This window comes from Uloborus diversus, chromosome 2 (genome assembly GCF_026930045.1).
Source record: "Uloborus diversus isolate 005 chromosome 2, Udiv.v.3.1, whole genome shotgun sequence".
NCBI lineage: Eukaryota > Metazoa > Arthropoda > Arachnida > Araneae > Uloboridae > Uloborus > Uloborus diversus.
The window spans coordinates 176,811,462-176,831,315 of record NC_072732.1 but is presented as its reverse complement, the minus strand read 5'-3'; the positions used below and the strand labels follow the sequence as shown (position 1 = coordinate 176,831,315).

General features: G+C 33.2%; 1 protein-coding gene across 2 annotated transcripts in view; it reads right to left on the bottom strand.

Moving 5' to 3' along the window:
- Positions 1–907: 907 nt before the first annotated feature.
- Positions 908–19,854, bottom strand: part of LOC129217513 (splicing factor 45-like) — a 42,038-nt gene continuing 23,091 nt past the window's right edge. For both annotated transcript variants that reach the window (XM_054851827.1, XM_054851828.1), the window contains exons 7-11: positions 15,774–15,873; positions 12,110–12,261; positions 11,212–11,354; positions 5,093–5,270; positions 908–1,127 (exon numbers count right to left, since the gene is read on the bottom strand). In XM_054851827.1, the coding sequence (XP_054707802.1) occupies positions 1,030–1,127; positions 5,093–5,270; positions 11,212–11,354; positions 12,110–12,261; positions 15,774–15,873 (671 nt within the window). In that variant the 3' untranslated portion in view covers positions 908–1,029. The remainder of the gene's footprint in view (positions 1,128–5,092; positions 5,271–11,211; positions 11,355–12,109; positions 12,262–15,773; positions 15,874–19,854) is intronic.

Genomic DNA, 19,854 nt, shown 5'->3' with positions numbered 1-19,854 from the left:
TTTTTTTTTTATTATTCATCTCATGAATGTCAATTTTCACACATCCTTTTATTTTCTCAGATCATTGATTTGACCTTCCAATATTTTTCGTTTCCCACTACAAATGAGCTTCGACTTTTTTTTTCTGCTTATCTAAATAAGCAAGGTATTTTTGCTGAGCTCCAGCAACAGATGCCATCAATTCTTGGTGATGGTTAATTATTCAATTCCACCCACAGATCGTATATGATCATCAATTAGCTGTTAACACTAAATCTAACACATGCTCTTGTTGCGTTCTCTAGAGGAAGCTACGATCAATAAACGTAATGGGCATGTTCCAACAGAGTAACCGGTCAGTTGGTTCGAACACACCTGAAGTCTTTGTGAAAAGCACCGAGTGCTCTGTATAATACGAGAATTTCAATTAGCTGTCGGCGATTCAATATGGTCGCCTAAACAGAGATGACATGGAATTAAAATTAGCGATTGCTAAAGCTTTATTTTGAGATTGATAAAGCACTTTTACAGTAAAAATTATTTTTAGGATTAGAGGGGAGAAATCAGGAGGTTAAAACAAAAATTCAGGAGTTTAAAGGGCCCTTAGGAGAAAAAATTAAATTTCAGGAGTTTTTCCAAGATTTTCAGGAGGTGTACCAATCCTGAAACATGAAAATGTAGGTAATAATATGAAAACAATTGGATATCCTATCTGCGTGAACACTCGCTTAGGTCACCGTACGTGCCTGTAATATAAGAATGTGTTGTAAATATTCAGGTATGGTTACAGGTATGGTTTTTTTAAAAATATCTCTAAGTGTCTTCTAATTTTCCATCCAAAGCTTAAAATTGCAGTTTTGTAACTCTTTCCCCTACATGATCTTTAAATTTAGAAACAACAGGAACAGAAAAAAATGTTCTTAAAGAACATACATTTATTTGGATAAATACATGAAGTAATATTATATTCTACATTTATTTTTAATAGCATGATTGTAAAATATGAAAGTCTGAAAATATTACAAATGTGATTAAACTATCAGTTCAATTTCACTCAGCAAGTTCCAGTCTCTGAAATTTATCAACATCGTAAAAGCCAGCTTTGACGACTCTCCCTCCAAAGTACCTACCATTTAAGTCAACAACAGCTAAAAAGAAAGAAAGAAATTATTAATTTTACAATGAACTTTTCAAAATAAAACTAAAAGTAGGGTCTGTTCGAAACATTACACTTGCAATAATTTTTGAAACTAAAATGTTGGTTAGTGTGAAGCTTTGACAAAATAAAGAAATGACTATGCAAGTTTCAACAACTACAATTGTATAAGTATCATACTTGTTTGAAGTTCATCACTGTGAAAAAAGTTGTTTTTTAAAGTTTAGTCATTTTACACTTTCCCCTCTAGCAAGTCTATAAATGGGAACTAACTGGTTTCAACTAGTTTTACCTTTCATGCAGAATGATAGTAAAAACATTTATTTATGAATTTCACCTCCCCAGCTATTTTTGAGGTGTCTCCCTTCACTCCATAAATACTGTACTCTGGGGTAAATGGAAGCAACTCTCATTCTTCCTTCTTTTTCTATTTGGAAATTAAATTTTGACATTAATTACTTTTGTATTTATTTTACATAAAAGTAGGGTACAATTACAAATTTCATGCAATTTTCCTTTTTTAAATTATTTCAGAACATATTATGAGGATTTAGCAGATTGCAAAAGATCTATGGGCAGCAGATTGAGCATTGCTGGTGAAGAAGTTCTCAAGTTTCTGAACTGATTGTGCATATTTTGATTATCTAGCTGCAGGAACCAGATGGGGAAAGAAATCAGTTTCCATTAACTGTCTAGTAGGGTGGGCCGAAATAAGCCGAAAAATTTTTTTTTTCGAAATCAATTTTTGGATAGCGCGCAAAAGTTGCGTAGTGAGCTAGTTAGCACTCACAAAAAATTTCTTGGATATTAAAAAATATCTAGCCGGCGCTATTTGACACTGAAAAACCGAAAAAAAGGAGAAAAATGAATTTTTGTCGAATTTTTTTAAAAAAAACTAAATTTCAAATATTTTGCTGGAATGCACCGAAAATGTTATTTAATGAGCCAGTTCGAGCCCATAAAATGTTTCATTGATTTTAATGAGCATTTAACCGCTCCTTTCCGACATCAAAAATTGGAGAAAAATGAAAAAATATTGAATTTTTTTAAAAACCAATGTGAAAATTATTTTTCAAAATTAAATCATAGAATAATTAATTAAATAGCGCCATTAATCATAGTAATTATTATCACGCAATAGTATCATACATTTTCGAGAACTGCATATGTAGATAATAAAATTTTAAAAAAGAAATCTTCAAATTTGATTTATAATACCTCATGCATAATGAATATTATTTTTTGGAATAATATTGTCCCTTGTTATCAAATGATGGAAGTTCTTTCCTAGCTTGAAGTTTAGCACTAATGTATCCATCTCGTGCAGTTTCAACACGAACTTTTATTGCAGCTTCGGTTATTAGTTTCACACAACGTTTCACAGCTTGCGTGTGACAGGGAATTTTTTCGAAAGTAAACTCTGTCGAATGTTCTTTGCACATTTCTTTCCATTGTTGGTCTTTTAGATGCATTGTAAGAGGTGGCTCTGTTACAACACAGTTTGCCCAATCAACTAAATCAACATAATCAACGGCTTCAAAATTTAGTTTAGGACGCTCAAAAAATCGTACACCATCCGAGCTCTTCGTCTTCTTATTTCTAGAGTTCAGAATGCGCCTAACAGCTAATTCCCGAATGTATTTTCTTGAGTCAAACAGCATTGTCAACAGTAGCTGTTCAGGATGAGCGAAATATGCATTACTTGATATAACTTTGAAAATTATCTCCTTAACGTTGTCTGGAAACTGCCTTGCAAGAGAAATCATTTTCCAAAAATGTTAGGCGCGGTACTGGCATTTCGGTTTCATTTTTTTTTTCAAACCACATTGGAGCATAAACTAAAATTACATATTTTACAAGCATTGTAAGGTTTTCTGATGGAGTTGGAATGCCTATATACAAGCGTAACAAACGGTTTGTAGTTGTCAGCCATCGCGCAGACTGACTGAGTTTGCCTGGGCTACTGTCAGCCACGCTTGAAGGACAACTACCATCTTTTACGGCAAGACAGATTCTATACAAATATTGTTGTTCAGTACTTAAATTTTTTATATCTTCCATGTCCAAAACCAGAAGATTGCAGTCAATTTTATCAAATTTGACCACCGGATTTTTTTCACAATCTCTAAGAAGTTGTTCGATAGCTCCAGAATATGAATGTGGCCAGTTTGTGCAACCGTCCAATTCCAGTATAAGATGCCTCAGTGGCAACTCATTGTGGACATTGGGCACAAGAGAGGACCCCTTTAATTGCTTAATTCAAAGCTGTGGAGATGTAGAATTATAGCATTTCTTGTCGGGGGGGGGGGGTTGTCTCTTAAGTGGGTCATGAAGTCGAGAAGAAGAAATGGCTTGAGAAAAAGAAGAATACTTGCGTTGAATTCATTAATCAGTTTAAAGGACTTCAGAGGATCAGAGGATTCACATTTTTTAATACTCAAGGGCTCTATTTGTCAAATATATATAAAATAGTTATAAAATAATCTTAGGAATAATAGAAGTAGTTGAGCGCCGTTTATTATCCAGGAGAAACAATTGGAACCGAAGATTAAAAAAAAAGCATCTTATGTAACTATTTTTTATTTGAGTGAGTGCATTTTTAAAAATTGGCGTACAAATGTCGCATAAAATTGATTGAATTTTCACTGTTTTTTTCTAAGTAACGTATTGCGTAACATTTCAGTACTTACTTATTTCAAAACTACTTTTAATTTTTTTTTTCATTTTTCCAATGTCAAAGTCTTAAAGGATCGTAGCTAAATATTCTACGAAATGTATAAAAGTTTGTGAGGATTTCCAACTAATTCACTGACAGATACTTCTAATGTTTGCTGAAACTAGCTTCAAAATTTTATTTTCGACCCCCCCCCCCCCTTTTTTTTTGAAAAAGTGCATTTTTGCCCTTTTTTTCAATTTTTCAAGGTCAAATAGTGTCGGCTAAATGTTAAACAAATTTAGTGAAATTTTTTATGGGTAATAACGGGCCCATATAGCAACTTTTCCGCACTATCCAAAAACAGATTTCCAAAAAAAGTTTTTTCGGCCCACCCTACTGTCTAGTCTCTGGGACAAGGATGGATACAAGGGAGGGGGCGATCGCACCTCCCTTGAAGGATCCTACATCAGTAATTTTTCCAAATTGAAGATTTAAAAAGCAGGTATAGGCCATCTTTGATGACGTTAAGGAAAGGAACGGGATTCGAATCTCCCTCCCAGAGACTTTTCAGAAAATCTTGGCTTTTAGGTGTTGTTAGAAGGCATGTTCTGGAAGCCTACCCTCAGGCATTTTGCAAAATTTAAGTCTTAAAAATACGAGTGTGTACATTTCACATAGAGTTAGAGCAAGGAATAGATACAGTGACTTTTCTCCGGTAGTTTTTCAAAACTGAAGAAGTTCCAAAAAGCGCAATTTTAGATGCCCTTTAATGATGTTAGGGGGGGGGGGGGCAAAATATTTCCCAAGAATGATTACAAAACTGACTGAAGTTCTAAAACTCGATTTACGAACACCTCTTTCAAGGGAAAAGGGAAGGAATATGCTCGGGGATCTTCTAGGATAAACATCTGTAATTTAATTGTTTTAGAATTTCGATAAAAAATGATGCAGCAGTGGCCCTACAAGCATTTGTTAATCAGATACATAGTAAGACGTAAGTTAAAAGATCAACAGCCCCCTCCTTGAAAAATTTTTGGATCCCCCCTTGCTCTGGGGAAAGGTGAAACATCATTTAATCCACTAACAAACATTCATATAATCAAATTTACCATACCCAGTTACTCTCTGAGAGTGTAGTATTGACACTGGACAAAAATTTACCAGTCAATTCATCCAAAAGAAAGGGAAAGATCTTAAGTTGAAACATTGGAACTCTGTTTATCTTTACCCCAAATGACCTTAAGCACAAATTCTAATTTTAACATTGAAATACTATACACTCTAGACTAGAGAACACAAACCTTTAATAGCTGATTCCAATCTCTTAAACTCAATAAAAATCCTAACTGATTCTTCTTCTGGAACATTTCCGCCTGGTATTTCAAAGATCATGCATTTCACAACCTCTCCATACTTTCCACATTCTTCTTTAGTTTCTGGTTCTAACTCTTCATCTACTTCACCAGGACCAACCATGTTCTGAAATATTAAAAAGAATAAGAAAATCTTAAAACAGATCTTGTCGTAATATTAATTTCCCATATCACACCTTGGCAAGGAAAATGATACAACTCAAAAAAGCAGTATTGGATAAAATCAAGGTTTTATGCAGTGGTAAGAGGTAGTTTTAAGTGATTTAGTCTCAACTATAGCAATAAGCATTAAAAATAACATTGTGATGTTTACTGGTTAGTTTTTGTTGCCTAAATTAATAATGCATGCTTAAAAGTCGATTTTTTTTATTTTCTAAATTATAAAATTTTAATGATGTGACAATATTCAGGGGTCGATCCAGGTTTTATTTTTTGGGTCCCCATTTTGTGAAAAGGCAAAATATTTTTGTGAAATTTCGTTATTTTTGTGAAAAAGCAAAATATTTTTGTGAATTTTCTTTATTTTTGTAAAAAAGACCTTCTCGTGATTTTTTTCTTGGAAAAGATTATATTAAAGCATTTTTAGCTGTCGTATCGTTATAGAAAAGCCCTAGACAGGTTTCAGGGGTGATTGCAAGTTCTTGAAGAATACCTGAAAGCTGTCAAGAGAAAATGCGCTGGGGGAAGGGGGAAGTAAGACCCTTAACATTTTATTCCTAATTTGACACATACATTACATTTATTGCTTTTTACAAATATACATATGCAAGGCACACTTTCTTAAGGTGAAAGTCTCACAACAGATTTCCTGTTTGCCCCTCTCAAATACTTTAAGAGCAATGAAAATTGCACATGCTGCTGAACGTAATGATAACTCTTAATAAATACAATATGAACAGACTCAAAGATATCACATATTTCTTAACACAGAAGTGAAATACTCATTAAAGATTCCATGTATGTGTTTGAAAAACTTAAAAGTAATTAAAACCCAAAATAATACTGCACCAGCATTCAGCGTTTAATTTTTTGACTGTTGACGTTCTTACAGAGTAGGTATTTCGTTTAAAACTTTGCAATTTAATGATGTTAATAAATATATAAGAAATTTTATTTGTTTGCCTCTTAACACAAGGTACAGTAAACATCAAAAATGCGAAAAATTCGTTTACCATGGTCGATGTAAGGAAATCAAAATCTTCAAAACAAAAATATAAAAATAGCATGCAAAATAATTTTATTTTAAGTAAAGTTATTTTAGAATTGGATTTTGAAACTCAACACAAATTAATACTAAATATATATTGCGTAATCAAAGTAAAATTTAAGATTTTCCTGAAAACAAGCTACCAATCACAAGTGTCCTTCTCCCGTCCCCCCTCTGACGCTCTCAAGCAAAAACACCTCACGCAGCAAGCAAAAGATAAGATGGGGAAGGTAGAAGAGGCTCCCGCGTAGATGCGTACACATTTGCGGTTAAAAAATATTGTGAAAAGGCTGCCTTTTTATAAATTTTTGTGAAGGGGCTGCTTTTACGACGCCGAATTTTGTGAATGTCGCCGCTTTTGCGATGGGGAATTTTGTGAATGGGGCCGCTTCTGCGACGCGGAATTTTGTGAATGAGGCCGCTTTTGCCATGCGGAATTTTTGAAGGGGCCGCAAAGCGGCCCCAATTTGGCGCTGGATCGACCCCTGATATTGATAATATCACTTTTACATCACTATGCACCAGCTATTTCAGCTACCTTTGTCAAGCTTTGTGGAAAGAAAGAGCATTAAATTTAGATTAAAAGCTAGTATGTTTTCTCCAAATTTTGAGTTGCTTCATTTTCCTTGCCGAGGTGTGATATAATACCAAAATACATGCACTATACTACACACTGATGTCCGAAATAAAAGTTACAAAAACAAAATCTGTGTTAACATGAGAAGTACTTTGTTTATTGCAACAAAATTTGATACAGTGAGATAGGCTTGAGAAAAAGCACAGAACAGCATAATATGGAAAAGGTTTGAATGAATAGTTAAGATGCCAATTACAACAAAAAGTAATCATGACACATTATCTCCATATTTTGAAGGCAACATAAGTTTCTTAAAAAAAATGTAATGCATTTAAAATACAGGGTGTTTATGTATGTCTCTTCAGATAAATGAAAGTCATTTTTTAAACTAGTATGTTGTGGCCATCACGAAACTTTCTTCTATATATTTCTTATAATTCTGATCCCTCCCCATGCTTAACGAGGAATGAATATTCCCAACAAAAATGAAATTACACATGCCAAAACTTGACGACCATCCCAATTCCTGATTTATCTCACAAGCAAAGCAAAGAATGAAAATTGAAAATTATTTTAAAAGCCTTGCTTGAAATAATTACAAACATTTATTTGTTAACAAACACGAGTGGCAACAGTTAAAAATTTTAAATCATTGAGATAATATTTCCGATCATTTCCATACAATTAAAATCACGAGAAATACGCAGACGACAATCTATTACGATTTATCTTTCTTATTGTTGCATTAATAAAGCTATTTTTATTCGAAAAAAAAATCAACACCTCTTGGAGCGATTGGCGTCAAAATTGAATCAAAGCCTGTTTACATATGGATTCACATATATTCCAAATTTCAACTAGAACATAGCATTACTTCTTGAGATAGGGCACTCACAATGGAAATAAAGAACGGGCGATTGCACTACCCCCTTTTTAGCTGTTGACACCAAAATAAAACCAGCTCTTATACCCACTAAGGGCTACTTGCCGATAAATTTTTCTTTCATTACGTTCATTATTTCTTGAGATACAGCAGTCACAATTGACGACAAAAAATGTTCCATAGCTCAACCCCTGTTTGAGTTATTGACACCAAAATTGATTCAGCACCTGTTCCTGTTAATGGCAACATGTGGACTAAATTTTGTTTCATTCCGCCAGTTACTTCCTGAGGAATAGCAAGCACGCGTAACTCAAAAAAAAGTCCCATTGCTCCATCCCCCTTGGAGGAATTCGCGCCAAAAACCAATGGCACAAGTTCACATAGGGGCACATATGTGTACCAAATTTCGTTCGATTTCATGCGGTAGTTTTTGCTGTAGAGCGGTCACAAAAAACTGGTCACACACAGAGGTGACACACACACACACACAGACAGACATTTTCCAAAAATAGTCGAAATGGACTCAGCACACCTCAAAACGTTCGACTCCGTCAAAATTCGAAATTCGAAAATTTGCACGAATCCAATACTTTCTTCTATATATTAGATATAGAAGAAAGTAAAAATCGACTTCAGCAGTAAACATTATTTCTTTTATATTTTGATCCCTATCAGGAGTGCCCCCCCATTCCAAGTTCAATGTCGCAAATCCCTCCCCCCCCCAAATTTTCAACCCTCTTTCACTTTTTTTAATTTTATTTTTTAGCTCTTTTTTTATTTTATTTTATTGCTTTTTTTAAAAAATTTTTGTTTATTTATTTATTATTAATTGTTATTATATTATCAGAAAAGTTCTGTGCTGTGCCGATGGCATACACCCACATAAACAAACTACTAAATAAATAACTGCAATAAAAATATAAACAGAATAAATGAATAAGTTAAATTAAAAATAAATCAATGAATAAATTTTAAAAAATTCCCCCTAAACATTTTGATGGCACAACTTGCGCCATAATCCCCCCCCCCTGTGGGCACCCCTGATCCCTAGGGGGCTCGTATAGTATCCTTCCTTGAATGATTAAAAATGAAAGACAAATTGTTTCATTCAATGAAAAACAGATATTTAAACAAAAAGTTTGGACAAGTGGGATTTGGGTACATATTTTTTCCCAAAATGCAGTTCTTTTCTCTTTTTTTTGAATATAGCAAAGGACTAAAACTAATCATTTCCCCCATAAATTTCAACCTGCCAACATTTTAAATTCTGGCTATGCCACTATCAGTTAAAGGACTATCATATTCCCTTTCAAGGGTTTGTTTCTGATGTTCTTTACAACAATGGCCAGCAGGGATGCAGAGAGCCAACGCGGGGGCTCCTAGTCAGTTCAATCACCGCGAGCCTCCCGTAAAAAAAAAGAAAGAAAAAGAGGAAAGAATAAAATAAGAGGAAAAAAGGGAAACAAAAATCAAAACTGATTACTAGAAGACAATTAACTCTATTTTTAAAGTGCTGCAACTGTAAATGCCAAAAGAGTAAATTTTAGAAACAATCATTATTTAATTCGGGAACAATGCTTGCTAATTAATTTAAAAAGTAAAAAATACAGCACAGAAATTCACACATCAAAACCAAATTTTTATACATTGAAACTATAAAAAGAAACACAAAATTGAACTTATTTCAAAGCAACCTTCCTTGTTTTTTGATTTGCGAAATGATTTACAACTTCCTCAAAGTTCAAGTTTCTTGAAAACTTGTTCTCCTGCGCTAAAACTTCAAGATTAGTTGTCTGTTGCAATGTGCTTTAGGAGCACTATTTGAAAATCAATCTTCAGTGTTTGAAGAACAGGTAGTATTTTATTAATTATAAATCTTTTTTTATCATCATGTAAGATTTAAAACTAAACTTTAAAATAAAATGTATTTTTACAGTATTATATATTTAACGTACAAAGATAATCTGTTGAAGGATCTTGGATCTCCCCTTCTTTATTAAGGATCAAAGTTATGAAAAGCTCATTTTTAAAAGTATATTGCAGTTTATTTTAGAGTTATAAACAGGAAGATGAGCAAAAATACATTGAGACCTGCCCCCAATAGTGTAAACATGCCCCTGACATCAGTAATACTCTTTCCAATTCTCAGTGCAAAACACCTTCATGATTTCACACGATCGTTCTTTCTTGAAGAGGGAAAAGGGGGAGGGGAGATAATCCATTACACATGTATATACAAAAGGTACCATGCACGGAACTATCGACGTTCCTTTCACCACACATTTTCACCCTCCCAATCATTAGTGAGAACAGACCATGTTTATGAGCACACACTTCAGGAGAAAAGAAAATTTTAATATTTACGTTCAGAGGTTTTTTTTTGTTTGTTTGTTTGTTTGTTAGCTTGTTTTCCCGCCTTTTTTTCCTTTCTATTTCTCTCTTTTTCTTTATTTTTTTCTATCTTTTTTTATTGCATCTGTGTAGCCGGGCCCTCTCAAGGCCCGGGCCCCTAGTTTCCGACTAAGCTGACATGCCCTCTCGTCAGGCCTGATGACCAGCAAAAAGAAATCTAAAAATCTGATGAAAAAAGTAAAAAGCAAGAAACTAGATCAGCTGCTAATATTTTAAAAAGGGATGTTAAATCTTGTCCAATTGTGTCTCAAATCTTAAGAGCTCTTTCTGATATGAAAAGTGATAGTTGAACATGGGGGTTCTGGGGGTTCTTTTTTTAAACAACAGGGCTTTTGTCATTACATACTTGAGCTATAAAATTACTTTTCTTTTTCAAGTAAGGAATGTATTTTTTGAAAATTAGTTTTCTTCTCTGATCATTAATAAAAAATTAATCTTGATGAGCATATTTCCTTATTTACTTCTTCAATTTTGAGACATGAAGATTTAATCATAACAAGCACCAGCAATGCTCTTTAAATGGAATGCCACAATCTGCCAAAAAACTTCCAACCTATTTAACAGCTGAAGTTATCAACCTGTTTCATAGCTGGAACAAACTAATTACTTACAAAGCGTTCAGATTTTTCAAAAGGAACAAAATAAGGGGGGGGGGAGGTTGAGCTAGTTCTAGGGGCAGGAGGAAATGGAAGGGACTCGAGTATACCATGACAGCTATGTGTAAGTGTGAAGTAAGAGTTACGTAAATATGTGATTTTGGGTGTAATATAAACAAAGCAATCTTAGTTCTACACACTTTGAATTCTGAAAAAAAAAAAAAAGTATAAATGTGCCACATTGCTTAAATTTTTCAACACACTGACCTTTGAAATAGTTCACAAAGGAGCACATGAAATTTAGGTTTTAAACTTGCTTTAAAAGGGTGTAAATATGCAGGTACATTGATGCATTAAAACTTCAGTACTTACTCGTAATAAAACAACTTTGGAAGGACATTTCATAATTTCTGTGATGGAGTCAACTTGTGAATTCGATACAGGGGAATTTGCAGAGCCTGGTTGAGGAGGAGGTGGTGGAAGTTGGAACTCTGGTGGAGAATCAGGTTCAAATTCTACAATAGGGAGAGAGAAAACATATTTAACAAAACAGACAACATTAATTTAAAAATCCATGTGTTTGTGGATGTATGAGAAGACTTATCTTTATTTTTCAGTCCCAGTAACTTTGATATTTTTAAAAATTTACTCTGCTTTCTAATGTAATGCATTTAGAAACTATAGAAGTTAAAGAAAAAAAAAGACCAGGAGTTTCTTCAATCTGCTAATAAGTAAAACACAGATCATAGAATCTAGAAATATTAAAATTATAGTTTTTGTAACAAGATTTTTGTAAACTTTTCATTGTTTTTTTTTATAACAGTAAGCATTAACGAAGAAAACATGAGGATAAACAGATAAATACAGCAACAAAAATCTTCAAGGTAAAGCAAATTATGTTTGTTGCAATGGGAATTTTTAGAATTCAAGCTATGTAATGGCAATTAAAAGGGGATTGAGCATTTATTCGTTGAAACTGATATTTTGTTGCATTAGTATTTGCCATAATGAGATTTTACTGAGCTTCATTTCAGTATGACGTCTGAGTGTGACTATATTAAAAAGCCCCCAGAGCTCAATTTTAACATTAAGTTTTAAGATGTAGTCAAGTCAAAACTTTATAATTACCGAGCAAAACAATTTAACATAGTACACTGTACAAGATATCATCTTTGCAAGTAAATTACAATTGCTTGTTAATAATACAATTATTAAATAACACAATAGAAATGTGTATAAACAAAACATTCATATAGCTATCTGCACTTGCCTTTAGCAAGATCCTTCTCATGAATGATCTTCCCTCCTCTTTTACTAGTTTTTTCAACTTGCAGAGCTTGACTCATGCCTTGCTCTTTTTTACCCAGACCTTGACCCTCTTTAAAACCATACTTTGCCATGATTCGTGCAGCCACTGAGCTCCTAGTAAAATGTTGGTAAATTAGATTGCAAGCTTTTACATGGAACATAAATACAACAAAGAAATAGTGAAAAAAAAAAAAAATCACATAAAATAAATGACTTTCCTTTTTCAAAAACGTTAACAAAAAATAGAGGTAAATTTGATAGTTGAACAATAAATTTTATGATTGCTCATGTACTAATTAAAATTCAACAATAGTTGTTTGGCTCAAAATTGGAATCTAGAATTCTAAAAATGAAAACAATAATTAAAATCAATTCATAGAAACAGTATAAGTATTATCAAATATTAATTGTCACTCCTACATCAATCATAAATTTAAATAAATAAACAAATAAATTACAGAGTTCCAACTTATCACTTAGTAAAATTTAAGCTCTTTTAAAGACCACTTAAAACTATTTAGGGCACTCAAAATTTTGAATTATTTTCTCAGAAAAAAAGATTGACATAATAATTTCTTCAATAAGAGGAATTTAATAATTATCTAGATGCAAAAGATCACTTTCCTCCAAAATTGAAGGTACCAGAAAAATGCAAGTATCTTTAAATATTTTTATTTTATAAGCTAAATAATTTATGGTTTGCAGTTTAATAAAGCTAGTGATCAGAAGTGAATCCTAAAAATTTTTGGGAGAAGGGGGAGGGAAGTAAGACAGCAGGAATAAAAATTAAGTTATTTTAAGCATTTTAAAAAGAAAATAAGGCTTCTTTATAGGCCCCTAAATCTATTACAAAACTTGACGCATTATAATCGTTTTAAGTCATGGTCTTCCTGAATTAAGAGAACGTTTAATTTTATCCTTCAAGAAAAGCATTTAAAAAGCTATTTTTAGAAAATTAAGATTTACAGAATTATTTTGAAGGTTGAAATATCAAGCAAAACAAATAATAATAATTTTTAGTAAAAGGGAAAACTTTCGCTCAACACTTTTTTTTTTTGCATGAATCTTTAACATTGCAAACAGCTTTTAAAATAATTAATTTTAAATGGTGAAACTGTTATCCATTAGTTATATACACCACCATGGGCGGATTTATGGGGGGGGGGGGGGCGAGGGGGGTCAATGACCTCCAGTCTTGGGAGGACTTTATACATGGTAACAGCACACATTTCAAAAATTAAATGTGAAAAGAAAAAATCATGACTTTTTTTTTCCTGTTTTTGAAAAGTTCAGAAGTGAAAATGAAGAGAATAGTGACTGTCCTTTTCTGACGGGGGGGGGGGGGGGGAGGGGGGGGGACCATACACTGTATTACAAAGAGCAAAGCTGTCACCAAGGTTGTTGAAATGTGTTGAAAACGACTACTTTGAATTAAAAACCATTAGAGCAAGTATATGAGTGAAAATATAAGTAATCAGCCGCTATACTTAAAATGATCAACGACTGTTTCAACAATTTGGAAACTAAAACAAAGATTAAAAAAAAAAAAAACAGATTTACCTACAAACTAAACAAGCTTTAGTTGAGGGCACCCGCTTTGTTGAAGGCCCCCAACTCCGGAAAATTTAATGATTTGTTCTTTAAAGAAAAGAAGAAAACTACTTGAAAAAATAAATTCCATTTTAAAGTACTTGAAAATTTGGAAAAGTGTGAATACAAACCATAAATTTAAAAATTTATAACAATTGATGGGGGGGTAGGGGGAGAAATGCCGAAATGTGTCCAATTTAGCTCCTTGCCACATCCTGCATCAAAAATATAAAAATCATGGTTCTCACGTTTCTGTAGCACATTACTTGAGATAAATTTTTGTGACTCACATGTTTCACATATTGCTGTTTATTTAATCCTGAATGCAGAAATTTTGGAAATTATTTTGTATTACTTGCGTTTATCATACTTCTTCTGTATAGTGTTATTCTGTGCAGCCCAGAAGGAAAAAAAAAAAACACTATCTCTATTTTTTTGTTTTTGTTTTTTGCACTACTTGTAATTGAAAATAAAAAGTTGTTGTAATGAAAAATCAATAGTTTTTTTTTCTTTTAAACTTAAAATGTTGTTGTTGTTTCTGATGCCCCTTGGAGCACCCAAGGTAATGAATAACGAAGGCGTTAATCCGCTTTTGAGGCTAATATGAGTGGCTTCCGTTTGACTGAGCCCCATTTTAGGTGGAAGTCCGACTTTTGCTCAGACACATAAGACAGATAGCACAATTCAGATTTATTACAATACAAGGAAATCAGAAAAACATCCAGGGCTGTGGGCGGGAATCGAACCTGTGCCTCTCTGCATGCAAGCAGTTGCTGAGCGATACCGCTCGGCCACTGAGGCCCCAAACTTAATATAGTTGTTTCTTACAAAGTTAGAACAATACTGTAAAACAGTACAATCAAGCACTAAATTTCAGAAACTGGAAAGGCCAATTTTTGTGCCTTAAATAATTTTAACTGTTCTTGAGTCCTTGAAACGGATTAGATGAGTCTTTGAAATTCCTAAGCAAAGTGTGCTTCAACTTTATTTCTTATCAATTATGAATTGTCCAAATGTGCCTATTTTCTAAATCTATACACCATTTCTTTTAAAGCATTTTTTTACTATTGATCATTTTGTATTTAATTCATTGTTGTATTTGTCGGTGGGTTGGAGGCGTGATCAAAAACTGATTGAATTGAACCGACAGCCAAAGTAAGCAAATAACAATGCATAATCTTCTATTCTTTCTCGCTTTTTCTCTCTGAAAACTGCTGTAATTGATTTGTAAAACCGAAAACCATTTCTACTGTGTATTATCGTAATTTGCAAAAAAGTGTTTTGCTATTTGTCTTCGAGATTTTAGTAGTTCCAATTACCCCTTCTAAGGCTTTAAAATGCAGAATTTTATATCTATTTTACAAAAGTTCCTCCGGGGAAAAAACCCCGAACCCCCTAAAAATTGGAGATATTCTATCCCCTACTTAAGAGGGATTCCATTTTCCACCTTAGACCTTATGTATAATGGATGGGGAGGGGGGGGGCTTTAAAAATGGCCCTTTTTTTTGCCACCGATAGAAAAGTTGACCAGACTACTAAAGAGACCAAAACCCTGAAATAGCTTAGGGGCACACTAAGTCTGAATCCAGCCAAATGTAATCAATGCAACTGCTAATACTAAAAAAAAAAAAAAAAAAAAAATGCTGCCCCCCCCCCCAGGAACTCAGTTCTAAATCCGCCTATGTTCACCACATCACTGAATGCAATCAAAAAATGTTATTAAAAAAATTAAAAATTTAGCAACAATAAAACAAATCTTTTCAAAAGACAATTAGAACTAAAATTATGGAAAGCATACTTAAATTTAGTTAAAATGTTTTTACCTAGGCAAAAATACCTTGCTTATTCAGTTATCATTCAAAACCAATAGTCTTATGTTATTAAAACAATATAATTTTAATAGAAAAACTAGAATCTAAAGAACAATTTTTGGTGGGAATATCAAAAGAAAAAACAAAAAGTACATACAAGAACAGCTTTGAAATAAGATATAAATTCAAATTAAAAGGATTACATTTTGATTACATATGCATTACCCAGTAGCAAATGGTGTTGGTGGAATCTGCATGGATTCCCTTCTGTCTGTTGACTCCAAGAGAGAAGGAGGAGGAGCTATAGCTGCACCAGCATTTTGAACTAAAAAGTTTCAAATAATTCTAATCAGTAGAATCCTATAATGGCTACAGCACAAAACATGAGACCTTTACATAATGTAATAATAAATATAAAAAGCAATAGGTAATAAGAACACACTTCACTACAATAAAATATTTGCAAAATAACAAAATTGCAAAAAAAAAAAGGAAACAAAAGACAATGTAGGGCAACAGTACCAGTAACAGACAGTCGTAAGTTGAGATTTTAATGCAGTAGACCCTCGTTTTATGCGGGGGTTACGTTCTACGGAAATGCCGCGTAAATTGAGACCTAATACTAGTGTTAAAATAGGGATTTGGTTCCGTAGATATCAAAATACTTCATTTCAGTGATGACTAATTGTATAATAAGTTTAATGTGTCCTTATATCAACTTTTACGCTCAACATGCATAAAGAAAACATTAATTTTTTTCATGTTCTGTTTAAAAAGTGGAGCAGGCTATGATAATCTTTTGTCAGTCATTAAGAATTTTTCTCTGTAATTATTTGCAGAGCATTTAACGCATCCATGATCACTTGCGTCATTTCCATGATAGAATCTTTCTTCACTAACAAATCAAAACAATCATTTCAATTGTGTAGGAATGGCACAAAATTTTCAATGTGAACATTTTTGGTTGTGCGTCACTGACGTCGGTATCCCCGTTGGTTTTGGCCTCCTTTGTCACTCCTGAAAGCTCTTCTTCCAGTGAGTTCTGAACTGTGCGAGTTTAATAACTTTACTTCTGGAAAGAGCTCTGTAATCAAATGCATAAAATGTCTCCTGTGGCCCAAGCTCTATTATTAGCACAATAAAATGCAGTTTATTACGTGTGATCTGCAATCTTTAGGAGTTTGGTTTTTGAAAAAGGGGAAAATTGTATCTGTTTGCATGTTGCCCCATCCGCGTAAAACTCAAACTCATCCACGTAAAATAAAATAAAGGTGTCAAATCTTAAACCGTGTATAATCGAAACCACGTAAATTAAACCCACGTAAAATGAGGGTCTACTGTGCTAACAATTTTAGATGGGTAAAACTGATGTTGCTGTGGCCCATGAATACGGTGCAACCATCTAGTGTTTATCAGAGTGAATTTTATGAGCCAGTTGGTATTTACAAGGCAGTGGTGGAAGGTTATGAACAGCCACCAAAAAGTCAGCTTGTGTTTCATGTTCCTTTGAATATATTATATCAGTTCTAAAAAATAAACACTTTTGCACATTTTGAAGTGAAAAAAGATATTTTATACATACTTATACTTTCCTCATACTGTCTGTTACTATGTATCATCAGATCGGTGTTTGATCTCCATTTGATTTTTCCATGTCTGTTACTGGGGGTCGTACTTTTTTTCAAAATTGAGCATATGAAAATAGAATTAACTAATTCAGAGGGTCCAGAAGCAGTCAAATGTTAGATGAGATGTAGTTGCATGAGAGAAAAGTAGTTTAAAAAGAGCAATGTCTTAAGCATGTCTGTTACTGGTGCCGTTACCCTATTGAAGTCAGGCAAAATAGTGAGAAATTAGTGTTAATTTATAGTGTTTCCGTGAATGTTTCACACTCATCTCCCCCCTCCATCCTATAATTACAAAAATTTGAACTTCTTGTAATTCCAGTCATAAATAAAGTAATAACAATAGATAGAAATTGTATCTCATCAATCGATAAAATCCTATCTTGCTCTATTTTTTGTGTTTAAGAAGATGAGAGTAAAATCTACAAAAATAAACTAAGTTAACATTTGTGCTGAAGTTCAATAAGGAAAAACCACAATTCACGGCAGTCTTGCAAATTAAATTACATATATATGAGTTTATATACAAGTAAAGCATAACTTGAATGCTTTTCCCCCAGTGGCTATTATTTCTATGCACTGATAAAGGCATTCTTTCTAACCTCAAAGCATGGTAGAGTCGCAAAAATCCGAGTCTCAAAAGTCTGCAGTTCCGTTTAATTCTAGATGCATTATTCATATTGTGTATATAACTAAAAATTATTTTCATCAAAATTTAAAAATTGAAAATGCTTTGTTATTTTAAAGTAAAATTTCCTTATCTACATTCAATAAAATATTAAAAAGGTATTGAGAGGTCGGTGTAAGTATTTGACGAGTGGCATAAGGTATTCATCAACTTAATACCAAAAATGACTAAAAAATTAACAATGTTTTGCAACAAGAAACGGAAAAATAGCCTTTTTGAAATATCCGATAGCAATCCACAGGTGAAGTGACTCTATTGAATGTGACAATGTCGTACGAGTCGTCTGAGCAAAATTTTAACTTTTTATGACAAATTGTTTTAGCATTATGGGAGGTACTTTACTTATGTAAGCACACACATACAGCTGTCAGAGCAATACTTAAAAATGGGTTTGGAGACAATCAAAATGCATTTTTAGGTGATAATTTTTTGCTCAGAAAATGCATCATTTCCACTATACAACAAAGAGTAAGATGTTCCACTTTATGCCCCATTAGAATAGTGTAAAATTTAAATCAATGAGAATTTTCCCGATAATGCAAGTTTTCAGTAATCCGAGGTAGCGTGAGCCCCAATTAGCTCGGATTTTCGAGACCCTATTGTAATTTAATTTGTAAGTTTAGTGATGAAATGTTTTTTCCACAATAAAAGGATGAATTTGGAGAAATTATGAAAGCTTTATTTTACTGGTAAATTTTTTCTTGCAATTTCAAGAAGGATTTGAACATTTATTAAACTTCTTACAGGGTTCGCGTTTACGCCCTATAGCGGGTTTTTTACGCAAATTCGCGGGAAAGGGACGCAACTTCCGCGAAAATTCGGGTCCTAGGGACCCAGAACACCCAAAAGATAAAAACCAGAAAAAAAATTGTGGAAAATGCTGAAGATCTATCTAGTGAATGCTTTTAAGCTTCAATGACCAGGAGAATCAACAGAAAAGGATTAAAATGACCCTATCTCTGTATCAGCTATTCAAACACACCCCTACTGTTGACCAGTCAATGGAATTTTAGTGATAAGACTGGAGCTTACAGTGACCTCCTGGGTAGAGCTCAAGGAGCAAAGTATTGCAAGTTCATAAACAGCCCATTGTACTGTATTCTAAGAATAAGTTCTCCCTCAACTTTTATCTTGGGGAAATTCCTGAAAACAACAATAAAGATCAAAAGTAAGAGTGGTTTCAATGCAATCTTCAGGATTGATACAGGACAACTGAGTAGTAAAAGCTTATCTATTTTGCATTCACCTAACCAGAATTATTTTTGAAAATTATTATCTTGCATCCTCAATAAAAGGATGGGTGAAAAAAAAAGGCGAACATTTTCCTGATCGCGCAAAACACAAAGTTCTGAACTTAACATTTTTCTTGTTAAATTACTTATGAATATGAATTTTATACAAAAGCACTTTAACCTTGTTCATTTTCTAGTAATTCACCTATTTCTGAGGGGCTATTTTTATTTGGACTTGCAAAAGTCACGTATTAATCGATCGCGCCATTTTGAAAATGGCGAAATTTTAAAAGTAGCACCAAAGCCAACACAGATATTTTAAAAGAGTCACAATGAAGTCAAATTTTCTAATTTAAGATTGCAAATGAGCAATTTTCATACTCATGTGCGAAAATGTTTCGTTTTTGCGATCGCGATTTTTGCGTTGTGTTAATTCGCTTGCGATTTTTTTCTATTTGTATGAAATTGCCATTGATAATTGATGGAGGGGGGGGGGGGGCTAGTTGCTTTTTTTCACCTAGAAAAATGTTCATGAAAGCAAAGGTTAAGGGAGCGCTTTCTGCTTGATCAATCAAAGGCATTTATTTTTTATTTCATGGTAAAATCCAACTTTAAAGTAAATTTTGAGTTTACCTCATTGTAACTGACTAAATAGTTTCTCAAATAACTAAATCTTGCAAGTGTATTATTTGAACATATGATAATCACAGAAAAAAGGGCAAAATTAACCAATTTAGTTTATTTCATACCTTTTTCAAATA